The sequence below is a fragment of the Salvelinus namaycush genome, unplaced genomic scaffold (genome assembly GCF_016432855.1).
Source record: "Salvelinus namaycush isolate Seneca unplaced genomic scaffold, SaNama_1.0 Scaffold478, whole genome shotgun sequence".
NCBI lineage: Eukaryota > Metazoa > Chordata > Actinopteri > Salmoniformes > Salmonidae > Salvelinus > Salvelinus namaycush.
Window position 1 is genome coordinate 62,501 of NW_024061173.1, and position 17,449 is coordinate 79,949.

At 39.8% G+C, this 17,449-nt stretch overlaps 1 protein-coding gene across 1 annotated transcript in view; it reads left to right on the forward strand.

Moving 5' to 3' along the window:
* Nucleotides 1-17,449, forward strand: part of LOC120041567 (thyrotropin-releasing hormone-degrading ectoenzyme-like) — a 105,575-nt gene that overhangs the window by 9,559 nt on the left and 78,567 nt on the right. Inside the window, exon 2 of the mRNA XM_038986440.1 lies at nt 12,448-12,721. Within this exon, the coding sequence (XP_038842368.1) occupies nt 12,448-12,721 (274 nt within the window). The remainder of the gene's footprint in view (nt 1-12,447; nt 12,722-17,449) is intronic.

Below are 17,449 nucleotides of genomic sequence, written 5' to 3' on the forward strand. Positions count from 1 at the left end.
TGTTATATCAGAGTTAACACAGTATATAGTAGAGTACTGTTATACCAGAGTTAAGACAGTAGTATATAGTAGATTACTGTTATATCAGAGTTAAGACAGTAGTATATAGTAGAGTACTGTTATATCAGAGTTAAGACAGTAGTATATAGTAGAGTACTGTTATATCAGAGTTAAGACAGTAGTATATAGTAGAGGACTGTTATACCAGAGTTAAGACAGTATATGGTAGAGTACTGTTATACCAGAGTTAAGACAGTAGTATATAGTAGAGTACTGTTATATCAGAGTTAACACAATATATAGTAGAGTACTGTTATACCAGAGTTAAGACAGTATATAGTAGAGTACTGTTATACCAGAGTTAACACAGTATATAGTAGAGTACTGTTATACCAGAGTTAAGACAGTAGTATATAGTAGAGGACTGTTATACTAGAGTTAAGACAGTATATAGTAGAGTACTGTTATACCAGAGTTAAGACAGTATATAGTAGAGTACTGTTATACCAGAGTTAAGACAGTAGTATATAGTAGAGTACTGTTATATCAGAGTTAAGACAGTAGTATATAGTAGAGTACTGTTATATCAGAGTTAAGACAGTAGTATATAGTAGAGTACTGTTATATCAGAGTTAAGACAGTAGTATATAGTAGAGTACTGTTATATCAGAGTTAACACAGTATATAGTAGAGTACTGTTATACCAGAGTTAAGACAGTAGTATATAGTAGAGTACTGTTATATCAGAGTTAACACAGTATATAGTAGAGTACTGTTATACCAGAGTTAAGACAGTAGTATATAGTAGAGTACTGTTATACCAGAGTTAAGACAGTATATAGTAGAGTACTGTTATACCAGAGTTAAGACAGTATATAGTAGAGTACTGTTATATCAGAGTTAACACAGTATATAGTAGAGTACTGTTATACCAGAGTTAAGACAGTAGTATATAGTAGAGTACTGTTATACCAGAGTTAAGACAGTAGTATATAGTAGAGTACTGTTATATCAGAGTTAACACAGTATATAGTAGAGTACTGTTATACCAGAGTTAAGACAGTAGTATATAGTAGAGTACTGTTATACCAGAGTTAAGACAGTAGTATATAGTAGAGTACTGTTATACCAGAGTTAAGACAGTAGTATATAGTAGAGTACTGTTATATCAGAGTTAAGACAGTAGTATATAGTAGAGTACTGTTATATCAGAGTTAACACAGTAGTATATAGTAGAGTACTGTTATATCAGAGTTAAGACAGTAGTATATAGTAGAGTACTGTTATATCAGAGTTAACACAGTAGTATATAGTAGAGTACTGTTATATCAGAGTTAACACAGTATATAGTAGAGTACTGTTATACCAGAGTTAAGACAGTAGTATATAGTAGAGTACTGTTATACCAGAGTTAAGACAGTATATAGTAGAGTACTGTTATACCAGAGTTAAGACAGTAGTATATAGTAGAGTACTGTTATATCAGAGTTAAGACAGTAGTATATAGTAGAGTACTGTTATACCAGAGTTAAGACAGTAGTATATAGTAGAGTACTGTTATACCAGAGTTAAGACAGTAGTATATAGTAGAGTACTGTTATACCAGAGTTAAGACAGTAGTATATAGTAGAGTACTGTTATACCAGAGTTAAGACAGTAGTATATAGTAGAGGACTGTTATACCAGAGTTAAGACAGTATATAGTAGAGTACTATTATATCAGAGTTAAGACAGTATATAGTAGAGTACTGTTATACCAGAGTTAAGACAGTAGTATATAGTAGAGTACTGTTATATCAGAGTTAACACAGTATATAGTAGAGTACTGTTATATCAGAGTTAAGACAGTAGTATATAGTAGAGTACTATTATATCAGAGTTAAGACAGTAGTATATAGTAGAGGACTGTTATACCAGAGTTAAGACAGTAGTATATAGTAGAGTACTGTTATACCAGAGTTAAGACAGTAGTATATAGTAGAGTACTGTTATACCAGAGTTAAGACAGTATATAGTAGAGTACTGTTATACCAGAGTTAACACAGTATATAGTAGAGTACTATTATATCAGAGTTAAGACAGTATATAGTAGAGTACTATTATACCAGAGTTAAGACAGTATATAGTAGAGTACTGTTATACCAGAGTTAACACAGTATATATAGTAGAGTACTGTTATACCAGAGTTAAGACAGTATATAGTAGAGTACTGTTATACCAGAGTTAAGACAGTAGTATATAGTAGAGTACTGTTATACCAGAGTTAAGACAGTATATAGTAGAGTACTGTTATACCAGAGTTAAGACAGTATATAGTAGAGTACTGTTATATCAGAGTTAAGACAGTATATAGTAGAGTACTATTATATCAGAGTTAAGACAGTAGTATATAGTAGAGGACTGTTATACCAGAGTTAAGACAGTATATAGTAGAGTACTATTATATCAGAGTTAAGACAGTATATAGTAGAGTACTGTTATACCAGAGTTAAGACAGTAGTATATAGTAGAGTACTGTTATACCAGAGTTAAGACAGTAGTATATAGTAGAGTACTGTTATACCAGAGTTAAGACAGTAGTATATAGTAGAGTACTGTTATACCAGAGTTAAGACAGTAGTATATAGTAGAGTACTGTTATACCAGAGTTAAGACAGTATATAGTAGAGTACTGTTATACCAGAGTTAAGACAGTAGTATATAGTAGAGTACTGTTATACCAGAGTTAAGACAGTATATAGTAGAGTACTGTTATACCAGAGTTAAGACAGTATATAGTAGAGTACTGTTATATCAGAGTTAAGACAGTATATAGTAGAGTACTATTATATCAGAGTTAAGACAGTAGTATATAGTAGAGGACTGTTATACCAGAGTTAAGACAGTATATAGTAGAGTACTATTATATCAGAGTTAAGACAGTATATAGTAGAGTACTGTTATACCAGAGTTAAGACAGTAGTATATAGTAGAGTACTGTTATACCAGAGTTAAGACAGTAGTATATAGTAGAGTACTGTTATACCAGAGTTAAGACAGTAGTATATAGTAGAGTACTGTTATACTAGAGTTAAGACAGTAGTATATAGTAGAGTACTATTATATCAGAGTTAATACAGTATATAGTAGAGTACTGTTATACCAGAGTTAAGACAGTAGTATATAGTAGAGTACTGTTATACCAGAGTTAAGACAGTAGTATATAGTAGAGTACTATTATATCAGAGTTAAGACAGTATATAGTAGAGTACTGTTATATCAGAGTTAAGACAGTAGTATATAGTAGAGTACTGTTATACCAGAGTTAACACAGTAGTATATAGTAGAGTACTGTTATACCAGAGTTAAGACAGTATATAGTAGAGTACTGTTATACCAGAGTTAAGACAGTAGTATATAGTAGAGTACTGTTATACCAGAGTTAAGACAGTATATAGTAGAGTACTGTTATACCAGAGTTAAGACAGTATATAGTAGAGTACTGTTATATCAGAGTTAAGACAGTATATAGTAGAGTACTGTTATACCAGAGTTAAGACAGTAGTATATAGTAGAGTACTGTTATACCAGAGTTAAGACAGTAGTATATAGTAGAGTACTGTTATACCAGAGTTAAGACAGTAGTATATAGTAGAGTACTGTTATACTAGAGTTAAGACAGTAGTATATAGTAGAGTACTATTATATCAGAGTTAAGACAGTATATAGTAGAGTACTGTTATACCAGAGTTAAGACAGTAGTATATAGTAGAGTACTGTTATACCAGAGTTAAGACAGTAGTATATAGTAGAGTACTATTATATCAGAGTTAAGACAGTATATAGTAGAGTACTGTTATATCAGAGTTAAGACAGTAGTATATAGTAGAGTACTGTTATACCAGAGTTAACACAGTAGTATATAGTAGAGTACTGTTATACCAGAGTTAAGACAGTATATAGTAGAGTACTGTTATATCAGAGTTAAGACAGTAGTATATAGTAGAGTACTGTTATACCAGAGTTAAGACAGTAGTATATAGTAGAGTACTGTTATACCAGAGTTAAGACAGTAGTATATAGTAGAGTACTGTTATATCAGAGTTAACACAGTATATAGTAGAGTACTGTTATATCAGAGTTAAGACAGTAGTATATAGTAGAGTACTGTTATATCAGAGTTAACACAGTATATAGTAGAGTACTGTTATACCAGAGTTAAGACAGTAGTATATAGTAGAGTACTGTTATATCAGAGTTAACACAGTATATAGTAGAGTACTGTTATACCAGAGTTAAGACAGTAGTATATAGTAGAGTACTGTTATATCAGAGTTAAGACAGTAGTATATAGTAGAGGACTGTTATACCAGAGTTAAGACAGTATATAGTAGAGTACTATTATATCAGAGTTAAGACAGTATATAGTAGAGTACTGTTATACCAGAGTTAAGACAGTAGTATATAGTAGAGTACTGTTATACCAGAGTTAAGACAGTAGTATATAGTAGAGTACTGTTATACCAGAGTTAACACAGTATATAGTAGAGTACTGTTATACCAGAGTTAAGACAGTAGTATATAGTAGAGTACTGTTATATCAGAGTTAAGACAGTAGTATATAGTAGAGGACTGTTATACCAGAGTTAAGACAGTATATAGTAGAGTACTATTATATCAGAGTTAAGACAGTATATAGTAGAGTACTGTTATACCAGAGTTAAGACAGTAGTATATAGTAGAGTACTGTTATACCAGAGTTAAGACAGTAGTATATAGTAGAGTACTGTTATACCAGAGTTAAGACAGTATATAGTAGAGTACTGTTATACCAGAGTTAAGACAGTATATAGTAGAGTACTGTTATATCAGAGTTAAGACAGTATATAGTAGAGTACTATTATATCAGAGTTAAGACAGTAGTATATAGTAGAGGACTGTTATACCAGAGTTAAGACAGTATATAGTAGAGTACTATTATATCAGAGTTAAGACAGTATATAGTAGAGTACTGTTATACCAGAGTTAAGACAGTAGTATATAGTAGAGTACTGTTATACCAGAGTTAACACAGTATATAGTAGAGGACATGATACTGTTATTTTCCTGGCCAAGTGCTGCTATTTATCCTGTAGAACGTTTCTCTGGCTTCTCTTCACCTCCAGTGCTTTTTCAGTAAAGAGGCCACATCCCATTGATAAACATCCCCTCTATGACCAACAAATAACTGCCTGGCTTTACTGTCTGACAGGAGACCGATCCCTTGCTTTGTGTGTGTATTTGTTAAATAAAGTTAAAGGTTAAATAAAATGTGTGTGTGTGTGTGTGTGTGTGTGTGTGTGTGTGTGTGTGTGTGTGTGTGTGTGTGTGTGTGTGTGTGTGTGTGTGTGTGTGTGTGTGTGTGTGTGTGTGTGTGTGTGTGTCTGGCTGTGTCTGTGTGCATGTGTGTGTTAGGCAGCTTTTACACAGGCAGCCCAATTCTGATCTTTTTTTTTTACTAATTGGTCTTTTGAGCTCTGAAAAAAAAAGGGTCTGATGTGAAAAGATTAGATGTCATTGGTCAAAAGATCTAATAGTGGAAAAAAGATCAGAATTGGGCTGCCTGTTTAAACGCTGCCTTTGTGTCTAATGACGGACCGATCCCTCAGTGTTAACACTGCTTAACCAGATTCACCACCAGATCTCCAATCAGCCCAACTGTCAGTTTATCAGGCTCCTACTGATTCTGATAGCCATTTAAATGTCACCATGGGAGGGCCAAACGCCCCCTGGAGGACTTCTCCCCCCTCTCTCCCTCCTCTCTCCCTCCTCTCTCCCTCCTCTCTCAACCTCTTCCTAGCTGGCAAGTCCACCAGGCAAAGAAACTGTGTGGATTACGGTGTTATGGTTGGACTACCCAGGTTAGTCCTAACGGCAAAGCAGAGCCAGTCATTCAGCCAGTCATTCAGTCAGCCTGTAAGCCAGTCAACCAGTCAATCTGTCATTCAGTCAGCCAGTCAGCCAGTCAGCCAGTCAGCTAGTCAGCCAGTCAGCTAGTCAGCCAGTCAATCTGTCATTCAGTCAGCCAGTCAGCCAGTCAGCTAGTCAGCCAGTCAATCTGTCATTCAGTCAGCCAGTCAGCTGTTCAGCCAGTCAGTCAGTCAGCCAGTCAGCCAGTCATTCAGTCAGCCAGTCAATCTGTCATTCAGTCAGCCAGTCAGCTAGTCAGCCAGTCATTCAGTCAGCCAGTCAATCTGTCATTCAGTCAGTCAGCCAGTCATTCAGTCAGCCAGTCAATCTGTCATTCAGTCAGCCAGTCATTCAGTCAGCCAGTCAATCTGTCATTCAGTCAGCCAGTCAGCCAGTCAGACAGTCAGCTAGTCAGCCAGTCAGCCAGTCAATCTGTCATTCAGTCAGCCAGTCAGCTAGTCAGCCAGTCATTCAGTCAGCCAGTCATTCAGTCAGCCAGTCAATCTGTCATTCAGTCAGCCAGTCAGCTCGTCAGCCAGTCAGTAAGCCAGTCAACAAGTCAGTCAGTCAACCAGTCAGCCAGTCAGCCAGTCAGCCAGTCATTTAGTCAGCTAGTCAGCGAGTCAGCCCAACCTCAGCATTGTATAAACAAACAGACAACAGCCTGGTCTAAAGTAGTGCACTATACAGGGAATAGGGCTCTGGTCTAAAGTAGTGTACTATATAGGGAATAGGGCTCTGGTCTAAAGTAGTGCACTGCATAGGGAATAGGGCTCTGGTCTAAAGTAGTGCACTGCATAGGGAATAGGGCTCTGGTCTAAAGTAGTGCACTATATAGGGAATAGGGCTCTGGTCTAAAGTAGTGCACTATATAGGGAATAGGGTGCCATTTGGGATGCATGCTGAGTCAGAGCCTTCAGTCACACAGGAACACATTAGAGAGCCTCTATGATGAAAGCAGACCAGCACTCAGGGTTTTGGGAGAGAGATGCTTGTCTCCCTTTATATCCCTGACGTCCACAGCAGAGGATGGGCTGATGAAAGAGAGGATGGAGGGATGAAGAAGAGGTCTGGTCCCTGTAGAGGTAAAGGCCAGTTCTCCTCCCCCCTCCCTCCTTCCTCCTCCTCTCCTCAGTGGTCTGAGATGCTTTGATACTCTGTAATCCAGCTGTCTGCTTATTAAACAGTGTGTTGGATGATGTTGGAAATCACTGCTTCCATCACTGACATCAATAACATCACTAACATCATGACTGTGGCTAAGTTAACTCAGATCCCCCTCCTTAACTTCCTATTCCAACCACACACACACACACACACACACACACACACACACACACACACACACACACACACACACACACACACACACACACACACACACACACACACACACAATCCCCCCTCTCCTCACCCCACTGCCAATCTAACTGAGAGGAGAGGCTCTCCTCACCCCCACTGCCAATCTAACTGAGAGGAGAGGCTCTCCTCACCCCACTGCCAATCTAACTGAGAGGAGAGGCTCTCCTCACCCCACTGCCAATCTAACTGAGAGGAGAGGCTCTTCTCACCCCACTGCCAATCTAACTGAGAGGAGAGGCTCTCCTCACCCCACTGCCAATCTAACTGAGAGGAGAGGCTCTCCTCACCCCACTGCCAATCTAACTGAGAGGAGAGGCTCTCCTCACCTCACTGCCAATCTAACTGAGAGGAGAGGCTCTCCTCACCTCACTGCCAATCTAACTGAGAGGAGAGGCTCTCCTCACCTCACTGCCAATCTAACTGAGAGGAGAGGCTCTCCTCACCTCACTGTCAATCTAACTGAGAGGAGAGGCTCTCCTCACCTCACTGCCAATCTAACTGAGAGGAGAGGCTCTCCTCACCCCACTGCCAATCTAACTGAGAGGAGAGGCTCTCCCCACCTCACTGCCAATCTAACTGAGAGGAGAGGCTCTCCTCACCCCACTGCCAATCTAACTGAGAGGAGAGGCTCTCCTCACCTCACTGCCAATCTAACTGAGAGGAGAGGCTCTCCTCACCTCACTGCCAATCTAACTGAGAGGAGAGGCTCTCCTCACCCCACTGCCAATCTAACTGAGAGGAGAGGCTCTCCCCACCTCACTGCCAATCTAACTGAGAGGAGAGGCTCTCCTCACCCCACTGCCAATCTAACTGAGAGGAGAGGCTCTCCTCACCTCACTGCCAATCTAACTGAGAGGAGAGGCTCTCCCCACCTCACTGCCAATCTAACTGAGAGGAGAGGCTCTCCTCACCCCACTGCCAATCTAACTGAGAGGAGAGGCTCTCCCCACCTCACTGCCAATCTAACTGAGAGGAGAGGCTCTCCTCACCCCACTGCCAATCTAACTGAGAGGAGAGGCTCTCCTCACCTCACTGCCAATCTAACTGAGAGGAGAGGCTCTCCCCACCTCACTGCCAATCTAACTGAGAGGAGAGGCTCTCCTCACCCCACTGCCAATCTAACTGAGAGGAGAGGCTCTCCCCACCTCACTGTCAATCTAACTGAGAGGAGAGGCTCTCCTCACCTCACTGCCAATCTAACTGAGAGGAGAGGCTCTCCCCACCTCACTGCCAATCTAACTGAGAGGAGAGGCTCTCCTCACCCCACTGCCAATCTAACTGAGAGGAGAGGCTCTCCCCACCTCACTGCCAATCTAACTGAGAGGAGAGGCTCTCCTCACCTCACTGTCAATCTAACTGAGAGGAGAGGCTCTCCTCACCTCACTGCCAATCTAACTGAGAGGAGAGGCTCTCCTCACCTCACTGCCAATCTAACTGAGAGGAGAGGCTCCCAGACCTTTTCTCAGAACTCCTGATGCTGCACTTTATTCTCTCAGACGTGGCTCTGTCTCTGGAATGATAATTACAAGGAGGATTTTGGAACAGGAAAATAGGAAAATAATAAAAATAAAAAAAAGTGTAAAGTGTAAAAATAGCAAATAAAACCTCATACTGTTAAAAAGATTCGGACTATTTTGGAATGTAATTTAGTCACTAATTGTGACTACGCGGAGTCTTGGAATAGACTACAGGACAGGAAGTTAAACAAACCGGACTGCCGGCTGTCATTTATACGATTGTTACGGTGACCATGTCTCTGTAGCGATGAGTCGCTATAACGAGCTGACGTGGGCACCAATTCAGCTGTAGCAGTGTGAGGGGTGGATTTCAAGTGAAGCCAAGACTTATTTAAAATGAAACCAAGACTTCTTTCAAATGAAACCAAGACTTATTTAAAATGAAACCAAGACTTCTTTCAAATGAAACCAAGACTTCTTTCAAATGAAACCAAGACTTATTTCAAATGAAACCAAGACTTATTTCAAATGAAACCAAGACTTCTTTCAAATGAAACCAAGACTTCTTTCAAATGAAACCAAGACTTATTTAAAATGAAACCAAGACTTATTTCAAATGAAACCAAGACTTCTTTCAAATGAAACCAAGACTTCTTTCAAATGAAACCAAGACTTCTCCACAGCAGAAGCTGCTAGGAGCAGCTATTATTGATGAAATAGATGTAATATATACAGTACCAGTTTGGACACACCTACTCATTCTTCATTTTTACTATTTTCTACATTGTAGAATAATAGTGAAGACATCAAAACTATTAAATAACACATATGGAATCATTTAGTAACCAAAAAAGTGTTAAACATGTCAAAATATATTTGAGATTCTTCAAAGTATTCACCCTTTTCATTGACAGCTTTGCCCACTCTTGACATTCTCTCAACCAGCTTCATGAGGTAGTCACCTGAAATACATTTAAATTAACAGGTGTACCTTGTTAAAAGTTAATATTTGGAATTTCTTCTGAATGCGTTTGAGCCAAGCAGTTGCGTTGTGACAAAGTAGGGGTGGTATACAGAAGAAAGCCCTATTTGGTAAAAGTTCATATTATGGCAAGAACAGCTCAAATAAGCAAATAGAAATGATAGTCCATCATTACTTTAAGACATGAAGGTCAGTCAATCCGGAACATTTCAAGGACTTTGAACGTTTCTTCAAGTGCAGTCGCAAAAACCATCAAGCGCTATGATGAAACTGGCTCTCATGAGGACCACCACAGGAAAGGAAAACCCAGAGTTACCTCTGCTTCAAGAGGATAAATTCATTAGAATTACCAGCCTCAGAAATTGCAGCTCAAATAAATGCTTCAGAATTCAAGTAACAGACACATCTCAACATCAACTATTCAGAGGAGACTGCGTGAATCAGGCCTTCATGATTGAATTGCTGCAAAGAAACAACTACTAAAGGACACCAATAAAAAGAAGAGACTTGCTTGGGCCAAGAAACACGAGCAATGGACATTAGACCAGTGGAAATCTGTCCTTTGGTCTAATGAGTCAAAATGTGAGATTTTTGGTCCAAACCGCAGTGTCTTTGTGAGACGCAGAGTAGGTGAACGGATGATCTCTGCATGTGTGGTTCCCACTGTGAAGCATGGAGGAGGAGGTGTGATGGTGTGGGGGTGCTTTGCTGGTGACACTGTCAGTGATTTATTTAGAATTCAAGGCACACTTGACCAGCATGTCTACCACAGCATTCTGAAGGAATATTCCATCCCATCTGGTTTGCGCTTAGTGGGACTATCATATGTTTTTCAACAGGACAATGACTCAAAACACACCTTCAGGCTGTGTAAGGGCCATTTGACCAAGAAGGAGAGTGATGGTGCTGCATCAGATGACCTGGCCTCCACAATCACCCGACCTCAACCCAATTGTGATGGTTTGGGATGGACCGCAGAGTGAAGGAAAAGCAGCCAACAAGTGCTCAGCATATGTGGGAACTCCTTCAAGACAGTTGGAAAAGCAATCCAGGTGAAGCTGGTTGAGAAAATCCCAAGAGTGTGCAAAGCTGTCATCAAGGCAAAGGGTGGCTACTTTGAAGAATCTAAAATCTAAAATCTATTTTGATTTTAACACTTTTTTGGTTACTACATGATTCCATATGTGTTATTTCATAGTTTTGATGTCTTCACTGTTCTACAATGTAGAAAATAGTAAAAAATAAAGAAAAACCCTGGAATGAGTAGTTGTGTCCAAACTTTTGACTGGTACTATAGGTCAGAGCATTTGCATAGGAAAACTCTCAACCAACTCGGAATTATTTGAAATAATTTTCACCCGTGTTCTGCGATTACTTAAACTTACCGTACGCTTCCCATATGCTTCGAAACCGTTCGTGCATACTGTATATTATGACAACATTTTGTGATGTTTTAGTTTGGTGTCTACCCCCTTCGTCAGTGATTGGTCAACAATAGGGATTCTTCAATGAAGTGTTTGTTGTCATTCACCGACAGACAACTCGTTTTCATACGTGTTTTTTTCACTTGAGAAATACTGCGTCAAACATCTTAGATGTAAAATTGCTTCCTCTGCAAAGACTTCCTCTGCAAAGACTTCCTCTGCAAAGACTTCCTCTGCAAAGACTTCCTCTGCAAAGACTTCCTCTGCAAAGACTTCCTCTGCAAAAAATGACAGATTTCTTGTGTTATCTTAGATTAATTCTGACTATTTTGAGGAAGTGTACTGGCTACGTTGTTGATACGGCAGCTCAAGAGGGACAAACATTAATATTGCTGATGATGATGCTTTTATCTAATTTTTTTCAAACAAATGTATTGTAAAGGAGTACGCGAGCCCAGACGTTCACTTCACCTAGCCGAGTTCTGCTCGGAGCAAAGCCAACCTGCTATGGCATTTACTCTACTGTGACAGATTCTGAAGCACTTTCAGTGATATGTAAAACCAAAACAGGGGGCCAATCTGTTTCAATGTGAACTCAGAGTTCATCAGTTTTCCAGGGTGACAAGAAGGCAATAGTCAAGGTGAAACTACTATTTTCTAAGTTTAGAACAACTATCGGCCGTTAGGTTCCTTTTATCTCCTAATCTAATGTGAAACTAACTCTTTGCTCTCTCCCCCGTCCCCTCTCCCCCCCTCTCTCTCACACTCTTCCCGTCCCCTCTCCCCCCTCCCCTCTCTCTCACACTCTTCCCGCCCCTCTCTCCCTCCCTCTCTTTCTTTCTATCACTCTCCCCCTCTCTATCTCCCTCTCTGTCTTTTTATCTCACTCTCCCTTTCCTCCTCTACATCTCTCTGTTTTACTGTCATTCTCTAAATCTGTTTTCTCTCTCCTCTCTTCCTCCCTCTCTCGCTCCCTCTCTCTCCATCTCCCTCTCTCTCTTCTCTCCCTCCCCCTCTCCCTCCCCCTCTCTCTCTTCTCTTCCTCTCCATCCTCCTCTCTCCCTCTCCCTCTGTCTCTTCTCTCTCCCTTTCCCTCCCCCCTCTCTCTTCTCTCTCCCTCCCCTCTCTCTTCTCTATCCCTCCCCCTCTCTCTTCTCTCCCTCTCCCGCTCCTTCTATCTTTCTTCTCTCCTTCTCCCTCTCTTCCCTCCCTCTCTCTCTCTCGCTCCCTCCCCCTCTCTCTTCTCTCTCCCTCCCTCCCCCTCTCTCTTCTCTCTCCCTCCCCCTCTCTCCAGGTACATGGCGGTGACACAGTTCTCCCCCACCCACGCCAGAAAGGCCTTTCCGTGTTTTGATGAGCCCATCTACAAGGCCACGTTCCGGGTCAGCCTGAGACACGATGCGTCCTACCTCTCTCTCTCCAACATGCCTGTAGAGGCCTCCATCTCTGATGATGATGGCTGGGTGACCAACCACTTCTCCAGGACCCCTCGTATGTCCACCTACTACCTGGCCTGGGCCGTCTGTAACTTTACCTACAGAGAGGTGACCACTGACAGTGGAGTGGTGGTGAGTTACACTAGTGACCCCCTAACCCTAACCCTAACCTTAACCTTAGCTTAACCTTAACCCTAACCTTAACCCTAACCTTAACCCTAACCCCAACCCTAACCTTAACCCTAACCCTAACCCTAACCCTAACCTTAACCCTAACCCTAACCTTAACCCTAACCCTGGGCCGTCTGTAACTTTACTTACAGAGAGGTAACCACTGAGAGTGGAGTGGTGGTGAGTTACACTAGTGACCCCCTAACCTTAACCCTAACCCTAACCCTAACCTTAACCTTAACCCTAACCTTAACCTTAACCCTAACCTTAACCTTAACCCTAACCTTAACCCTAACCCTGGGCCGTCTGTAACTTTACTTACAGAGAGGTAACCACTGAGAGTGGAGTGGTGGTGAGTTACACTAGTGACCCCCTAACCCTAACCTTAACCTTAACCCTAACCCTAACCTTAACCTTAACCCTAACCTTAACCCTAACCCTAACCCTAACCTTAACCCTAACCCTAACCTTAACCTTAACCCTAACCCTAACCTTAACCCTGGGTAGTCTGTAACTGCACCTACAGAGAGAGGGGTAACCACTGACAGTGGAGTGGTGTAGAGTTACAGTCTTACTGACTGACTGACTTAATCCTGTTTATCCCCATTGGGATGTGAGGCCATAACAGGCTCTCTAACGTCCAACAGTGGAGTGGTGGGGACTTAATGTCAGAAGATAAGATCAACTGTATTGTGCCCAAGGGGGAAATTCTCTTGGAAACACAGTATTACTGTTTCCAAAAGAAACACTGTGTGCAGTATAAAGTCAGACATATACAACATGCTCTCTCCACTAGCTGTATCCTCATTACCTAACCCCACATTAACATGAAATAACTCATGACCGCCTGTCTACTTACCCATCAAGTCTGAGGATTTAACCCACTTTGTCTTTTTGTATGTCTATCTATTGATTACCCTTGATACTGACATGTGGAGTAGACTGCTGCTGTTTCCCACTAATACTGTCATCACTACAAACACCTTCTAAAGAGTTAATACTGTCATCACTACAAACACCTTCTAAAGAGTTAATACTGTCATCACTACAAACACCTTCTAAAGAGTTAATACTGTCATCATTACAAACACCTTCTAAAGAGTTAATACTGTCATCATTACAAACACCTTCTAAAGAGTTAATACTGTCATCATTACAAACACCTTCTAAAGAGTTAATTCTGTCATCATTACAAACTCCTTCTAAAGAGTTAATACTGTCATCATTACAAACACCTTCTAAAGAGTTAATACTGTCATCACTACAAACACCTTCTAAAGAGTTAATACTGTCATCATTACAAACACCTTCTAAAGAGTTAATACTGTCATCACTACAAACACCTTCTAAAGAGTTAATACTGTCATCACTACAAACACCTTCTAAAGAGTTAATACTGTCATCACTACAAACACCTTCTAAAGAGTTAATACTGTCATCATTACAAACACCTTCTAAAGAGTTAATACTGTCATCACTACAAACACCTTCTAAAGAGGTAATACTGTCATCACTACAAACACCTTCTAAAGAGTTAATACTGTCATCACTACAAACTCCTTCTAAAGAGTTAATACTGTCATCACTACAAACACCTTCTAAAGAGTTAATACTGTCATCACTACAAACACCTTCTAAAGAGTTAATACTGTCATCATTACAAACACCTTCTAAAGAGTTAATACTGTCATCACTACAAACACCTTCTAAAGAGGTAATACTGTCATCACTACAAACACCTTCTAAAGAGTTAATACTGTCATCACTACAAACTCCTTCTAAAGAGTTAATACTGTCATCACTACAAACACCTTCTAAAGAGTTAATACTGTCATCACTACAAACACCTTCTAAAGAGTTAATACTGTCATCACTACAAACACCGTCTAAAGAGTTAATACTGTCATCACTACAAACACCTTCTAAAGAGTTAATACTGTCATCATTACAAACACCTTCTAAAGAGATAATACTGTCATCACTACAAACACCTTTTAAAGAGTTAATACTGTCATCACTACAAACACCTTCTAAAGGGTTAATACTGTCATCACTACAAACACCTTCTAAAGAGGTAATACTGTCATCACTACAAACACCGTCTAAAGAGTTAATACTGTCATCACTACAAACACCTTCTAAAGAGTTAATACTGTCATCACTACAAACACCTTCTAAAGAGTTAATACTGTCATCACTACAAACACCTTCTAAAGAGTTAATACTGTCATCACTACAAACTCCTTCTAAAGAGTTAATACTGTCATCACTACAAACACCTTCTAAAGAGTTAATACTGTCATCACTACAAACACCTTCTAAAGAGTTAATACTGTCATTACTACAAACACCTTCTAAAGAGTTAATACTGTCATCACTACAAACACCTTCTAAAGAGTTAATACTGTCATCACTACAAACACCTTCTAAAGAGTTAATACTGTCATCACTACAAACACCTTCTAAAGAGTTAATACTGTCATCACTACAAACTCCTTCTAAAGAGTTAATTCTGTCATCACTACAAACACCTTCTAAAGAGTTAATACTGTCATCACTACAAACACCTTCTAAAGAGTTAATACTTCTAAAGAGTTAATACTGCCATCACTACAAACACCTTCTAAAGAGTTAATACTGTCATCACTACAAACACCTTCTAAAGAGTTAATACTGTCATCACTACAAACACCTTCTAAAGAGTTAATACTGTCATCACTACAAACTCCTTCTAAAGAGGTAATACTGTCATCACTACAAACTCCTTCTAAAGAGGTAATACTGTCATCACTACAAACACCTTCTAAAGAGTTAATACTGTCATCACTACAAACACCTTCTAAAGAGTTAATACTGTCATCACTACAAACACCTTCTAAAGAGTTAATACTGTCATCACTACAAACACCTTCTAAAGAGTTAATACTGTCATCACTACAAACACCTTCTAAAGAGTTAATACTGTCATCACTACAAACACCTTCTAAAGAGTTAATACTGTCATCACTACAAACACCGTCTAAAGAGTTAATATTGTCATCACTACAAACACCTTCTAAAGAGTTAATACTGTCATCACTACAAACACCTTCTAAAGAGTTAATACTGTCATCACTACAAACACCTTCTAAAGAGTTAATACTGTCATCACTACAAACACCTTCTAAAGAGTTAATACTGTCATCACTACAAACACCTTCTAAAGAGTTAATACTGTCATCACTACAAACACCTTCTAAAGAGTTAATACTGTCATCACTACAAACACCTTCTAAAGAGTTAATACTGTCATCACTACAAACACCTTCTAAAGAGTTAATACTGTCATCACTACAAACACCGTCTAAAGAGTTAATACTGTCATCACTACAAACACCGTCTAAAGAGTTAATACTGTCATCACTACAAACACCTTCTAAAGAGTTAATACTGTCATCACTACAAACACCTTCTAAAGAGTTAATACTGTCATCACTACAAACACCTTCTAAAGAGTTAATACTGTCATCACTACAAACACCTTCTAAAGAGTTAATACTGTCATCACTACAAACACCTTCTAAAGAGTTAATACTGTCATCACTACAAACACCGTCTAAAGAGTTAATACTGTCATCACTACAAACACCGTCTAAAGAGTTAATACTGTCATCACTACAAACACCTTCTAAAGAGTTAATACTGTCATCACTACAAACACCTTCTAAAGAGTTAATACTGTCATCACTACAAACACCTTCTAAAGAGTTAATACTGTCATCACTACAAACACCTTCTAAAGAGTTAATACTGTCATCACTACAAACACCTTCTAAAGAGTTAATACTGTCATCACTACAAACACCGTCTAAAGAGTTAATACTGTCATCACTACAAACACCGTCTAAAGAGTTAATACTGTCATCACTACAAACACCTTCTAAAGAGTTAATACTGTCATCACAGAACAGCAACACCGTTGATGTCCCAAATGGCTCACTTTTCCCTATAAAGTGCAGTACGGCCCATAAAGCTCTGTTCAAAAGTAGTGCCCTATATAGGGAATAGGGATCCATTTGGGATGCAGACAAAATTAGCTATTGAAAACAGTATTCAGCAGGTGTCCTCACCTCTCCTTCAGACAATTATCTTCGTTATCTTGACAACTTTCTCACCTTCCCATCCTGTTAACCTTGGGTTCCCCTCCTCGTCCTCGTCCTTCATCATCATCGTCATCGTGATCTTCGTCATCCCACTTTAATTACTCCCCATTCATTTCAACTGTCATTATCCAAGGGCATTGCCCAATATCTCCATACACACACACACACACACACACACACACACACACACACACACACACACACACACACACACACACACACACACACACACACACACACACACACACACAGGCACAAGCACACACACACGCGCACACACACACACACACACACACACACACACACACACACACACACACACACACACACACACACACACACACACACACACACCTCACAACGCCGCCTGTAGTCCTCCTATCCCTCATTACAGGGTCATCACCTTCTCAACAGCACCTTTAATGACCAGCCATATCTGCAGCATTTATTTCCATACAGAACCCCTCCTAACGCTCACCCCTCACACTGCCACTAACCCATCAATCAAATTACCGTGACAACACTGGCCGGTCTCAACTCATCCATC